General features: G+C 36.0%; 1 protein-coding gene across 1 annotated transcript in view; it reads right to left on the bottom strand.

Moving 5' to 3' along the window:
• Positions 1 to 5916: 5916 nt before the first annotated feature.
• The window catches only part of LOC111869416 (probable glutamate receptor), a 23967-nt gene continuing 14538 nt past the window's right edge, over positions 5917 to 15345 (bottom strand). Inside the window, exons 5-11 of the mRNA XM_023860933.2 lie at positions 14797 to 14958; positions 14146 to 14252; positions 12792 to 12974; positions 12447 to 12667; positions 10216 to 10430; positions 7795 to 8075; positions 5917 to 6626 (exon numbers count right to left, since the gene is read on the bottom strand). Of these exons, the coding sequence (XP_023716701.2) occupies positions 6401 to 6626; positions 7795 to 8075; positions 10216 to 10430; positions 12447 to 12667; positions 12792 to 12974; positions 14146 to 14252; positions 14797 to 14958 (1395 nt within the window). The 3' untranslated portion in view covers positions 5917 to 6400. The remainder of the gene's footprint in view (positions 6627 to 7794; positions 8076 to 10215; positions 10431 to 12446; positions 12668 to 12791; positions 12975 to 14145; positions 14253 to 14796; positions 14959 to 15345) is intronic.

Here is a 15345-nt window from a genome sequence, read left to right as displayed (position 1 = left end):
TTGATACACATTTGTGTGTAGGTCCTAGAGACATCAAGAAATATCAGGTAGGTATGTGATATTCAAATTAAGAATTGAATTTTAGCATTGCTTCAGCCGAAGTAACTTGTATTATTTCGTTATTGACATTGCCACTTAATGAAAAATAATTATGCCTAATTCACCCATAGTTGAACCTAGTGTATGATAATCAGCTACTGGGATAATTTTTGGTAGTGGTAAGCTAAATAGCTCAAGTTCACAGCGAATTGAATCTTGCATTATATGTTGTGAAGTATTGGTGCTAGAAGTGAGTCTTTGCAAGACAGGTATACTTGATTTGTAATGAGTGAATCCTTTGTCCAGTATTTGCATTATCTTCCTCATAAAACAAAGATCTTTTGCTTCATCAGGCACATAAACTAACTGACAATCATGGGATTCAAGCTCCATATCCTTAGTAATTTTGAAGACTCTTGAGATTTGTTGAAAATACTCTGTAAATTTGCTAGTTTTAAATTGTCGATTTTCCTTTCTGATGCCATCATAACTGTATGTAATAGTATAGTAATTTCATAACATTTATTTTTGCATGAGTTATAGAGTCTGTTCTCTGATGCAGATTGTTGGCCGTTGTTATACCTGTCACATACGTTTACAAGATTGAAGAAGTGGGCATATTCTGTAATACTGTTGGTGAAAGATGTGTTTGTTTTAGGTTTACATACATAAAGATGTACCTAGAATGTAAACACAGTGGCATTATAACTGAAATATGGTTCCATTTGGTGTTGTGCACAGGTTTGTGGTCTTACCACATGTGGACAGGACTGTCTCTTATAATCATAAGACTTTTATTTGGCTTCTCTTATTATCCATTCTATTTTGATTCATCCTATTAGAAACTCCAGATTAGAACTTTTACCTTTCACAATAAAACCACTGATGATGTAAATGGAACTGACAACCAGACATCTGTTGCTGTCTGTTGTGTCATTGCTGGTCTCACACAGGGTGAAAGCATGGGACGTGTTTTGCCTCTCCAAGCAACTGCAAGTTACGCTATTATCAGTAGATATATGACTGTTGTAAGGAAACTGTACAGCATATGATAACTTCCAAGCCATGATCAGTAATCAGTTGCTAATGAAAGATTTGTACATTTTTAAAAACTGTTGAGCAGTTGTATATGTTTTGTTGACCATACTGGTTGATCATGTCTTTGAAGTTATTCAGAAGAATATTTGTATTATAACTTCGTTTTATTTAATAATCAATGAAAATAATCATTGGTCTACACAGTATTGCATGTATGTACATATATAATATAGCGTGATATATTTTTCTCTTCACTGAGGATTGCTCCAATATAAAATTAATATAAAACTCTTTGAATATAAAGATTTTAAACACAGACACACAGATACATACTTAAAACTACCATACACTGCAATCCTCGTACTGTAATTTTAATTGATAATGCTGATCTTGAGACATTTAGGTGAAGAAGGGTCTGAAGGATGTAACAAAGTACTTTGCTCATGTATAATAAGTTTGTAGGTTACTGCTGTACATTTATGCTTATAGTGTGGATATTGTGTATCAGGGAATTTACTGTTCCATATAAATTAATAATAATAGATATTTGGCTGCTTTAAAAATTATATGAAAATATACAATAACACCTGTGTGTATATATTTGTGTATGCAAGTATATATATAAATTCTATTTGAGAGGTACTTTTGGGCCTCATAAATAGGGTTAACTGTGTGAAAATTGAAAATATATATATTTATTTCGTTCAGTTGATGTTAATATGCTATAAACAGCCTTGCAAATACAGGAGCCCTTGAAGGTTGATCATGGCTAGTAAGAGATTGGCCCTGAAAATTAAATTCTTGTATAACTACAATTTTAGAATGTTTAACCCTACAACCAGCAAATGTTGAAATTGTCAGCAGTCTAAGCCATTACATCCCACCCATGTTTATATCACTGACATATAGAAAAATTGATGTGAACATATTGTCATGTATCCTTGTAACGCGACAAGAAGTTGATGGGCTTCAGATTAGATGAATTGATTTATTGGACAATTTCACCAGGTGGAACTACGGATAATTATAACACACTCAAATTTCTTTGCTAAACTTTACTTTAACTATAAGACGCAAAACACGGTCTTCAACGTCTGCTTGCTTGAACGATGTTCTGCCTCTTGGAAGCACACTAGCACACTTCGGACTTCACTTCTGCCTTCTCACGTCTTGCTTTTACTTCTGACTTTTGAACTGTTCTCCATTTTTACCTTCTAGGCAGCTGGGGTAGCAGACAACTCCTTGAACAGTTCTGGTTTCCATTTCCATGGTACCTCTGTACCCATTATCGCGTGAACGTGTTTACAGTTGTCACCCTGATGATGATGCATTCACTGCTCTTATTGTAGCAGAAACATGACTACTGAGCCATTGTCCAGCAATGGATGCCCGCTCTGACTCTGATATTCTGGCTTTTAGGCGGCACATCACAATATGAAGCATACATTCAGGCACCTCTGAGCTACAAGTACATTGAAGTGAAGGATGCAAGCAAAGTTGTCCCTCCTTTCTTGGGTTATATAAGATAGTTATGTAATGTATCTTATTCAGAAATAGAGAACCGTGTCAGGATGGCATCTGGTAGTGGTGCATATGTGCATACAGTACAGCACTCTGTAGCACCAGTGATACCAAGCTAGCAATGTGAAATTTTGGCCCTGTTAGAAGAGATAATGATCAATACATTCCATAGTATATTTTGCTTTTGTGTTTTACAGCATGATATTATCAAAAATAAAATACTTATTTATTAATCATTTTTTCTTTATACGAGTACTTGAAGATGATCATTTCAACCCCATTTTTTGTGAAAATCTTCCGGATTATAGTTGCCACTTCAAAAGTGGTGTAAGGAACTTTTATGTGGAACAAAAAGTATGAGAATTATCTTTCCAAAAATGTATACTTCTAATGAGGAACTGGCCTAGCAGTGTATAAAATAAGACTGGTGGTCCTGGGATTAACAATCAAGAATTTGTGCAAATTAGTTGATAAGGAAGTTGTAAAAGGGATTTACATACTTACTTTTTAATTCTGAAATGCCTGTATATTATGAATTGGGAGTTCTGTTCATTCTTTGCTGTATATGAGTGAGTACCCTTCAAGTGCTGGTCATATTTGCAAGGTTGGGAGTCACAGAATCCTTGAAACAATTGATCTACCTCACCAATCGTTTAAAGCACCATATCAATATTCCTTCTTCCATTGATTTAATTGGGTAACCATTACAAAGGAATTTCTACACAAAATCTATAGACACCAAATATCATTCTCTTGAAACATGAACTATTTGAAAAAGATATAACAATTACATGTTATATGTAAGTTAATAAATTAACATAATTTAACAGTTAATCTGGCTTGGTATTTTCTAGCCTAATCTGTAATTACACCTAAGCCAGTAATCTTTTCTCTCATTTTTCATATTAAGTGGATTACACTCTTAAGACTTGTTTTAATTCAGACATTTCATAAATCATGATAACCATATTATTTTCTAAACCTAAATACTATCCTCCATCTCTGTCCCTTCAAATTCATAGATGCCATCATCTGCACAGCTTGGTTGGATAATACTGCCTTCTTTCTGTTACTCAGGCACTGTTCATAGACTTCTACGGAAAACTATTGACTGCCTGTTTCCTGCCAAAGCATTTCTTAAACTGTGATGAAATAATCAAATTGCAGATGTATTGTAAAAAGTAAAGCTATCCCTGTAACAAGCCTTGAATGCCCATAAGGTTGTGAGACGTTGAAGGTCCCACATTTTCTAGACATTCGGCTCAAAGATGGCAGTAAGGTTTTCAGCCTTACACACTGGCCACACTTTACTCCCCAGGAAAGTTATTTAATTAATTCGTGGTACTCGTATCTGTTAAAGGCTGCGTTGACCCCAGGGCCATAGTGCAGCTGGAAGGATTAGGTCAATTGAAAAAATCCAATGATCTCATCGGGACTTGAACCTGCGACCTTCTGGCTTGTAGCATAGCCCCTCTACCAACTATGCTACCTGCAGATGTACTGTAATAATCTTAAAGTGATGGCTTTTTGCAGTAAATGGTTGCCAAGCAACAGAACAAAAGTAGACATTGATTATTTTACATGCTATGTAAGACATAATCGTGGCCATCTAGCTACCAGACCAAAGTGAAAGAAACAGAAAACTTGAGAGGCAAAGGTAATGTAGGTAAAGTTGTCCCTGTGCTTAATTAAGCATACATTATTAACCTCATCATTAAATATGAAGGTGAGCGGCCATCTTCACTCCCTAGCTGCTTGACAAGAAATAGCCTGTTACACACTGGACAAAGATCTCAGAAGGCCATAGAGCTGGTCTGGATAGTGTGAAGAAGATAATTGCCTGGAATCAAACCCTGATTCTTTGGTCATTCATTCCACAGCCTGTTCACTATGCTGACTAAACGATTCTGGCTCTGAAAACTAGAGGAGCAAAGTTATTTTATATGTAACATAATTGGTTACATTATTTACAGGACACTATCACCTAAAAGGACACTTTTTCAAACTGTGATTGACAGATGACCCCACTTGCAAAAGGTGCCTAGAAGCAGATGAATCAGCCACACATATCCTATGTGATTGTGAGGGCATAGCTTCACATAGTCAATAGAAAGTCCGTCTAATGTAACAATTTGTAGGTCACTTCTTTATCTCTTCTGCCTTACATGTTTCGGTTTAATACAACCATCATCAGAGGCACATAGTACAATCATGAAAACACTGTCGTTGTTTAAGATGTACACAGTTATGTTTGCTGCGTGTACACAGCAGTACACAGCACACAGCACATTGGAAACATCTAACCATAAGCCATACAACCTCAAGCTGACATCTCCCATCTTCGGGATGAATTAACAAGGAGGAGCTTAACATTTTACATCAAATGTTTAAAATTTTTAAATATTTTAACATTGGCGTTTTAACTTGAGGGCAGTTTCGGATGGAATGTGAGAATTGATAGTGCATTCAACAATCCTAGCAAGTGTTGTGCTTTTACACGTCGACATATTGTAGCAGCGTCCACGCAGCAAACATAACTGTGTACATCTTAAACAACGACAGTGTTTTCATGATTGTACTATGTGCCTCTGATGATGGTTGTATTAAAGCGAAACATGTAAGGCAGAAGTGATAAAGAAGTGACCTACAAATTGTTACACTAGACGGACTTTCTATTGACTTTGTGATTGATAGTGTAACGGACCAAAAATGAAACAATTCAAAAAAGGTCATAGCTTATTTAAGATTTTGCCACATGGGCCAGTTCTTTATGGAACCAAGTGACTACTGTGATGCTCCCATAAACAAAGTCCTACATTTCATCCAACTTGTAGGATTAATAAGGGGTTGATCAAAGGGGAAGCACAGTAGATCATTGAAGGTCGTGGTGCAAGGGCTGGATTATTATGGCCCACACGTCATACATTCATTTGTTCATCATTGGTTGCACTGAAATTCCAATTGGCACTTGAAAGAATGGATGGGACAGTTATTAGTTTTGTAATAATCAGTGCATTATTGCTTGTGACATGAATCTCACTAACAGCGAATCATTACTGCAATATACAAATAGTGTGATAACAGTATATTGAGCATACTGCATTTACTCAACTATAAGGGCCGTGCCATAGCTCAAGTGGTTAGTCGCTGGCTTCCCACCGTGGCGGCCCGGGTTCGATCCTGGGTCTGGTCAAGTGGGATGTGTGGTGGACAAAGTGGCGCTGGGGCAGGTTTTCTCCAAGTACTTCGGTTTCCCCTGCCAATCTTAATTCCACCAATTGCTCCACAATCATCCTCACCTATCATCTGGGGCTGGTACAATAGGCCAGAAGTGGCCGCAGTACAAGGGACTTAGTCCCACCCCACTAGCATTAAAAAAAATACTCAACTATAACAAGATTCTTTCCCTCATTCAACAATAGGGCTCATCATATATTTGAGACAAAACTGGATAAAGAAACACATGATTCAGTGATCTCTTGGGAATAAACTTATTGAAAATGCAAGTTTTACCAGAAAAACGTTCTGTGGACCTAAAGTGAGCTATGATGTGAGATATGCTAAAGAACTGTACTCAAATATTTTATTTTTGGAAGTAGTAATGTTACTTTCCCCTTCTATTGTAAAAAAGAATAATTTTATATCAAAGGATGTCTTGTGAATGTGTTAATGACTGGTTATTAAACACTTGACCTAACACTGCATATAATGTAGTATGAGTTTCTCAAAATAAATTTCCAGTGGGTTTCATGGAATGTTTTTGTAACGTTTGTACAGGTTTTACTTCATAATACTCATAATTCTATTTTTTTGATGTGCTGTTACTGTTCTGTTTGTACTTATGTAGTATTAACTCAGTTATCAGGATACAAAATGAAATTAATGCCAATGCTGTGAGACCTATCAGTGGAACCACAATATCTGCCCATTCTGTTACAACATGAAGCATCCTGTTGCATTGTTGAGGTTGTGGCATCCATCTGAGTTTTAGACGTTGAAGTATGCCACTACTCTTCATTTTCATAAGACTGAAACATCAGGAGAAGATAACATAAACGCATATCCACACAGAGTGCTTTTGTACCCATGTAACTACATAATTTTTATGAATAATGTTACATAAATTTCCATCACAATAATTAAGAGAAGTATTAATGAGCTAGTAACCATGGTAACACATTTGGGCAGTGGACAGAGAAGATGGCCTCTGGATATAAAGCAGAAATAAAGGGTAGTTACAATTTTCTGAATAAGTCATTTCAGACAGATCACAAGGGCTGGTGCTCCATGTTAGGAATTGAGTGTAAAATAACAATGTTTCACTGCAAAATAATTCTAAATTATAAAAATTTGAGTGAAACCTTGGAACTAGAGGAATTTAGTGGTTATTCAGCTCAGCTTCTACTGTTAGAGAGCAGTGAAACTAAGGAGGTTACAATAAATTGAATATGATCAAATGAAGGACACAAATATGGACAGGATTTTGGAAATCCTATAGGTATCACCTACTAGTAGGAATGAAAAAGGCCGCACCGTAGCTCAAGCGGTTAGTCACTGGCTTCCCACTGCGACAGTCCGGATTCGATCCCAGGTCTGGTCAAGTGGGATTTGTGGTGGACAAAGTGGCACTGGGGCAGGTTTTTTGCGAGTACTTCAGTTTCCCCTGCCAATCTTCATTCCACCAGTTGCTCCATAATCACCCTCACCTATCATCTGGGGCTGGTACAATAGGCCAGAAGTGGCCACAGTACAAGGGACTTAGTCCCACCCCACTAGCAATTAAAAAAAAAAGAATGAAAAAGAAGTGAAATTTGAGCAGTAAAATGGAATATATTCTGAGGTGAATGAAACTGGCTTGTGATCATGCACACTGGCAGTCTTTGGTGTTAATAGCATTGCACATTTTTGTTGTTATCAGAAAGTTAATATTTATACATAAAGTAGCTTTGTCATTAATAAATTTACGGCCTTTTGAACTCGGCCATTTTGTTATGTCTGTGAAACATTTTGATCCTTTGGCATGCCTAATGAAGTCATGTTCCTTGGCACCCATAACATACCAAAACATTGTGTATGCAGTAGAATGAAATCAAGTGGTCTAACAGTACTGGGGTACAATGAATTTAAGTGATTGACCAAAAATTTAAACTGACCATAATGAACTCTTAGCTTTAAGAATTACAGTAGTACCTTCACCTGTAGTTAATGACATCTTTGTATGGGGAGTTCCTCTGCAGTGCAAAACTCAGCCCTCCACGTAAATATTTCTGAGGGAGAGCCATGATCTGGCATGCCTGAACAGAGGTGAAGCTGTGCTGCAGTGTGTCTTGACAAGAGTCTTCTAGCCCCATGAATGCAAAGTGACTTCCAGCAAGTGTTGCAGACAACCCTGACTTGTAGCTGCGCATGAGATGTTCAGGAAATGGTTCAAGTTTAAGATGCCACAGTTTACCAAACATGCTGTCTGGTTCAGCAGTCTGAAGAGACAGGTAAAAGTTTCAGTTGCAGATGTATGTAATATCAAACTAGCTTGTAGAATAAAATATAAGTTACCAACATTTGTTCATGTTAATTAACAATCAGATATGTATATTAGGGTTCATATTTTGGAGGTACTTGCTTAAAATCTCAGCTAGAAATCAGCTATCCTGAACCTGACTGAGGTCTCTTTTTGTGGTTCTCCTGAGTTTTTCTACGCAAATGCTGAGCTGATACCTAAAGATCAAACAAAACTCTTTCTTTCCACATTATTCTAAGTTAATCACATGTACTTACCTCAATCACTTCATTCATCACTGTTTAATGTATGCACTACATAAAGCACAAACTGTGTGATTTTCTAGAGTTACATTTACCATGAAATAGTATCTTTCAGCTTCACAACTCTTATATCCTAAACCCCTATATAATACTTATGAAATCTGTCATAATATCAGCAAAAGTATATGTGAATTCTTACACTGGCCCTTTGATTGAGGATAAGTTATTATCAGATTATTTGAAGACACCGTTTCACCTGCATATGCTATAATGTTGAGTATGGTGGGAAAATTATCATGAATTGTGAGCAGACAAGAATTCAGAAGGTGGTCATGGCTTAATTAAAGGTATATTTTCCCAGAAATACATAAAAACCACAGAAAATCTGCATGAGAATAGCTAATAACTTGACAAAAATTCAAACCAGGAGCCTCTGAAATACAAGTCTCTAACATTACCACTACACTAGTTTATTCAATCTTTAATTGGAAACTTGGTTAATGTTCACATTTAATATGTTATAGAATATGCAGAAACCGCTTCCAATGCCTACGTATGATTTCAGGTTCTATCTAACAGCCTTATCAAGAGTTCTGCCTTCTGAGATATAACACCATGTAGTCCAGTGAAAGTTGCTTGCTACCTGCTTCAACCCTGAAAATGGAGGTGACATGTTCATGTGATACATTGGCTGACTTTCATCAGATCATACAGCTTTATAAGACAGAATTATTTTCAATGCTTTACCCAAACTGCTTCAGTCTATATGGTGAGGCTAGCAGAAACTATAAATTACAACTAAGGTAGTACGTAATGGCTGTCCAGCCCACTGAGGGGCTGCATTATGAAAATGTGTTTCCAGTATACTGGTATAAGTATCTGTCCTGTAATGATCAGCTGTGTGAAGCTTAAGCACGCAAATCAGAATTGGACATGTAAAATTTTGAAACATTTAATTAAATCAAATTTTAGGTTAATGGTGCTTACACATCAGCTGCCAAAGGTCTGATAGATTGCACTGATGTTGCATATGATCTTGGAGTAATATTAATTCTTCTAAGTTATTTATTACATGTTTTGTGAAATCAACTGACTATTTAGCAAGTACTCACCATAGAGTTTTTCAACAAGATTCATCACCATTTTCTGAAGAGAAAAACAGTAACAGATATTTTGGGGACTGAAAGATATTCTCATGGGCCTCACAAAACCAACTAGCATGTTGCAAGCAGCCCATGTGCCACCAGTTGGATATCCCTGCAATAAGTTATCTATTTCTCTGCATAATTTCAGCCAGTACAGATGCTTATGTTACATTTTCTACATATATCCATACAGCCACTGTCCTAATATTGTAATGATAAGAAATGAAATGTTAGACTCGCCCTTTGGCGGCATAATATTCATACCAGATTTCAATTTGTTCAAAAGTTACTGGGGGTAACAGTCACATGTATGTGATGATACTATAAAACTACCCTTAGAAAATAAGAAGAATGAAGAAATGTTTCACACAGGCTATAAGTATTTTATCTCCAAATTTTTGTATTATGAGTCATTTCTGAGATAAAATTGGATGTACACATAGAGAGTGATGTAACATACACAATTACATACAGGACATACAGTCCTTACAGTGGTGACTATGGAGACTACTGTCTGTGCAATGCAGTCTGATAGACTCTTATCAATCTTCTGGAGTGACCTACTGCCTCAGAAATGTAAGAGGAAAGCTAGTAGTCTTCATGACATTACATTCCATAAGACAGTAATCCTCATATTTAATATCTCCTTGGTCAATTTGATATATGTTTTTTCAGGTTCATTTATAGTCAGCTATAAGTAATTCAAGCTTACCCTGAAGGTATTAAAGGGAAGACTGCCATTCATAATGCCAAACTTCCAGCTGGAGCTCTTCAGAACATCTTCGAGATTGTGAAGTGGTGGCTGCTGTGTATACAGGGTGGCAAGTGATGTAAGCTTGGCACTGTAGGCAATATGCACAACCAGAAACAAAAAGGCACTACACTGCTGCACTAGTCTCATGGAAAATTTTGAAGGATAGTCTGTCCCTGTGAAGAAAGCACCACAAAAAAGCAGTTCTAGAATTGGTACCATACTCTTCTGACTTGAGTCTACATGTAGCTAACTAATTTTTTGTACCTATGAATCATAAATTAAGTGAACAATTTAGGATATTGCATAATGGACAGTAGATAATAATTAATTATAATTTTATTTAACATTCATCACAGTTACAAATTGTAACTCTANCTCATGGAAAATTTTGAAGGATAGTCTGTCCCTGTGAAGAAAGCACAACAAAAAGGCAGTTCTAGAATTGATACCACACTCTTCTAACTTGATTCTACATGTAGCTAACTCTCTGATATTAAAGCTCAGGGGTTTAATTTTTGTACCTAAGAACCATGAACCATAAATTAAGTGAACAATTTAGGATATTGCATAATGGACAGTAGATAATAATTAATTATAATTTTATTTAACATTCATCACAGTTACAAATTGTAACTCTAGAACAAGTCACATACATATACAACTTTTCCAGTCTAATTGGCCTCCTGCCCAATCAATTGAACGTCATCATTGAAGACAGTCTACTGCCATCTGGGATGGGACACTGAAATCTATGAGGCTACAATGACATGGGCATATATTCAACGCAAAAATACCACCACGCAAAATATGACCATAAATTTGAAGCTTACAAGGGCCCTAAAGCTATTTACAAAACATCCCTAGTCACAGATCCTATATTAGTCTTACAGACACATAGTCACTACCCCCTTTTTATTTATTATATTATTATATTTGCATTGCACAAGGAAGAAACAAGAACTGCATATTGCATTTTGGTTCAGTGGTAGTAATAACTTGAGAGACCTTGATAAAGTAGGAATGATATTAATTTCATTTGTGGAATATTTAATGCTGCTGTCAGTGGCTCAAACTGTATAGCATTGACTGATAGGATAATTAGTGAATAATGAGTTGGAAAAGATGTAGAAAGAAATAGCCACAGTCTAATTTGAGGTACTATCCCATTCTTTGCCTGGGAGACTGAAGAAAATAAGGAAATTACCTCAGTCATAAAAACCAATACCCAGGCCTAGATTTGAACATGGAACCTTATGAATACAAAGCAGGAGTCCTACCCACCCAGCCATGGCATTCAGTGTGATAGTATTAAAGTAAATATGGTATTTGAGGAATCCGTTCTAAGAATATCTTCATTTGAACGATACAGTTGTGAATATGACACATTGATGAATATGTATGTACAACTCTTTTATTGACAGTCACAACATAACAAACAGAAAAAATCAAGGTTAGCGCCCAGCTGTGGTTTCGCTACATGTTTCGGCCACCAGTGGCCATCATCAGGCAAACACATATTAACAAACGTATACCATTGAGCTGTTGTACATTAAATTGGATACAGTGTTATTAATAATTTAAAATACTTTGTGTAAAAATACAGTAAGTCAGATTACATAAAAACTAAAAGTTATTGTATAAAACAAGATAAAACTTAATTGATCAATTAAATTTTAAATTATTAATAACACTGTATCCAATTTAATGTACAGCAGTTCAGTGGTATACGTTTGTTGATATGTGTTTGCCTGATGATGGCCGTTAGTGGCTGAAACATGTAGCGAAACCATAGCTGGGCGCTGACCTTGATTTTTTCTGTTTGTTCTGTTGTGACAGTCAATAAAAGAGTTGTATATTGTAACACAACAGAATGCATGAAATGAAAAATATGTATGTAGATTGCAGCTTTACCTGTGGCTTGACAGCATGAACCTGACTGAAATGATTCAGGTTCTTGATAAACTGCATAATTATCATTGACTCAAGAAAGACCCAGAGATTATATTAACATGTAGAAAATAAGAACTTAAGTTTTACTATAGTATTGTGGAACTAACATTCTTGACATGTGGTACAGGGTTGACAATGAACTAAATTATGAATTTAAATGTTGAAAGTTAGTAACATTTATGTTTATTATAATTCCTTTGAGATTTATTCCAGTGATACTGAATACAAGCTTGGCTTGCCTTGTTGCAACATGATGGTCACAACTGTGAAAAGGTTGGAGAGGAAACCTGCCCTTCTTTTGGCCCCAAGCAGCCTATAAATGATGTAATGGAGTAGGGTGTTAATGGATGTGAACAAGAAGAGTCCCACAATGAGAGCAAGCCACGTTGAGGTACTGAATGGGCGGAAGTACCAGTGTATGGAAGGCTCCTTTATTCCTTCATGTACATACAACCGTGTCCTGCAAGTACAGAACAGAATCTCTTATGACATCTACAGTTGATGCACTGTTCCTAAATATAAATTAAATATCAATCCTACATTGTTTTTTATTCCAGAGTGTTGCGTTACCTTAATACACTTACACAGCTGTGTGGAGAGGAGAGGTGAAATCAATGACTTCTGATCGATCTGCTGTAATGGATACTTCACACAGGGATATATCTGCCTCCTCTCTTTGAATCATACCTATCAATCCAGTCCAGGATGAACTGTTGTCAGTAGGTGTGTTCCCATAGGAATAACCAGGTAGGTATTTGACAGTATAACTGCAGACAAAAAGTTCATGTTGTCAACATGAAACAGGAAGTAATTTCAGAGTTATGACATAGGCCTATAATCTGAAGCTATCCAGTATACCAAATTGATAAGAATTACTGACATGACACAGTGAGTATCTAATTTCATTCCTCAAGAAAAATACCACTATTTAAAAAATTTACAGAGTTAAAGCTTATAGAATAATACCCCTGTAATTCCAGCTGATGAAATTCTACCAATATATGTGGTAAATTTTGTACACTAATAACGAGATATGAAAAGAGTTTTGTCTGCCCTGTATTTGAACAGCATGCTGTGAAGGTGTGGAGGTAGTGATTTATCATTTGGTGGAGCGGAGTGTTAGCTTTGTATGCTGGCTGTTTTATAGTTGTGGCAGGAGGCCTCAGTATCCATTAGATGCCATTCAGGACATGGCAGTAAACAGTAAAACCCCCTGTTCTGCCAGGACTCAACCTCTAATTCAGAGGATTTGAGGTTATCACAGTTTTGGTTATGAAGAGNGTACTAGCCCCAGATGATAGGTGAGGGTGATTGTGGAGCAATTGGTGGTATGAAGATTGGCAAGGGAAACCGAAGTACTCGGAGAAAACCTGCCCTAGCCCCACTTTGTCCACCACAAATCCCACTTGACCAGACCCTGGGATTGAACCTGGTCCGCCGTGGTGGGAAGCCAGCGACTAACCACTTGAACTATGGCGCAGCCTAGTCGCTATACTAACTAAGCTATTCCAGCTCCACATCTGTCTATCCGAAATTAACTTACTAATATGTAGAATATGAGGTTCTAAAAGTGGAGTTATGAAGAATTCTCCTTCCTCATATTGGTTTCTTGCTTGACTTATTCTTCAACCCTGAAAATGGAGGCGACATTTTCCTCCAAAACATCAACCGACTTTCAACAAGCTACATGTCCTTACAGCCCAGAAGACATAAGCCTTCACAACTTACTGATTCATCATTAGAAACAAGCTTGTGCTCCTTTTATTTTTGATAGAGATAAAGCATGACAGAATAATAAAAAATAAATGTATAGATCATATCTCAAATCCACTAGCACAGATTTCATTGAAGAGTTTTGTATAACAGCACAGGCTGAACATGGACTTGTCCATGTTTAATGTGAAATGAGTACCTCAATAGAAACAGAAATTTACTTACGTAAAATTTAATATATCTGCAAGAGTTTTAAATGCTTCACCAAAGTATCCTCCTGTTACTTTAAAATGATCACCATTCTTCTCAATTTGAGTGTAAAATTCATTAATCTGATTAAAGAACAAATAAAGTTTATTAGTACATTCCGTACTGTGAACTGGTCTCAACTTACTTTGTTAATGAGATACAGATGTCATAAATGATAAGGTAAAATTATACTTGTAAAAATGGATAGATGAGAAAATTATCTTCACATTTTCAATCATCACTTTCACAATTATCTCTTATTACATCCATTTATTGAAATTATTTGAAGTACACTTTAAAAGTGATCACCCTTCTTTTTCCTTTTTTGCTATTGATGAATCCAAGAATTTATTTCAAATCTTGAATATTGTTAGAATCAAAATGCAAGTAATTACTTTATCCTTGAGTAAATATGTTTACACATGTGCTTATAATCACATAGAAGTAATTTACCAGTAATGCTAAAATTATTGAGTGTAATGAATTTCAGGGTACTTGCAGGGCCATTGAGGTATGTGAGAATTCACTGAAGACAACAAATAATGTTGTTATTAAAATACAAACAGTTGTACAGAGTATATTAAAAAAATAAGATTTTTAATTTCCTAGAAGCCTTAAATGACTCACCAATACAGTTGCTGCTTGAAGTTGGTACCTCTGCAGATTTCCATGGCTGTGTTTATTGTACATATATGGTAATGGTGGTAGGAATAAATTGTCACTGTTCCATTCACCAATCATTTGATGTTCAAGACTGGTGTCCTGACCCAATGTATATATCTTCATCAACTGTATTTTTAAGGATAACTCATGAGGATGACACATATAATTATGTTCAACAAGAAGCATGGTTTTGTATGAGAATATTATCATTAATCCTTTTAGTTCTATTCTCCAAAGCCTTCTATAAACACAAAACGTTTGAAAGTTTTTTAAAATAATGAACTTTCAGACAAATAGATCTTGCCATCTATATAATATTACAATACAGTATAATAATTTATGCAAATCATCATATATACCTGATGATGGCCTGGTGTGGCTGAAACATGTCGTTGAATATATATGAAAGCTAGGAATAAGTGGTGATTTAACTAATAATCTGTGAAGTTGCACTGAACACTATATTGCTTGTAAGCATATATATCAAGGTTTACGTTACTGAAGACGCCGTAG

Source organism: Cryptotermes secundus, unplaced genomic scaffold, assembly GCF_002891405.2.
Source record: "Cryptotermes secundus unplaced genomic scaffold, Csec_1.0 scaffold813, whole genome shotgun sequence".
NCBI classification, from domain to species: Eukaryota; Metazoa; Arthropoda; class Insecta; order Blattodea; family Kalotermitidae; genus Cryptotermes; species Cryptotermes secundus.
This window is presented reverse-complemented; position numbering and strand designations above follow the sequence as displayed.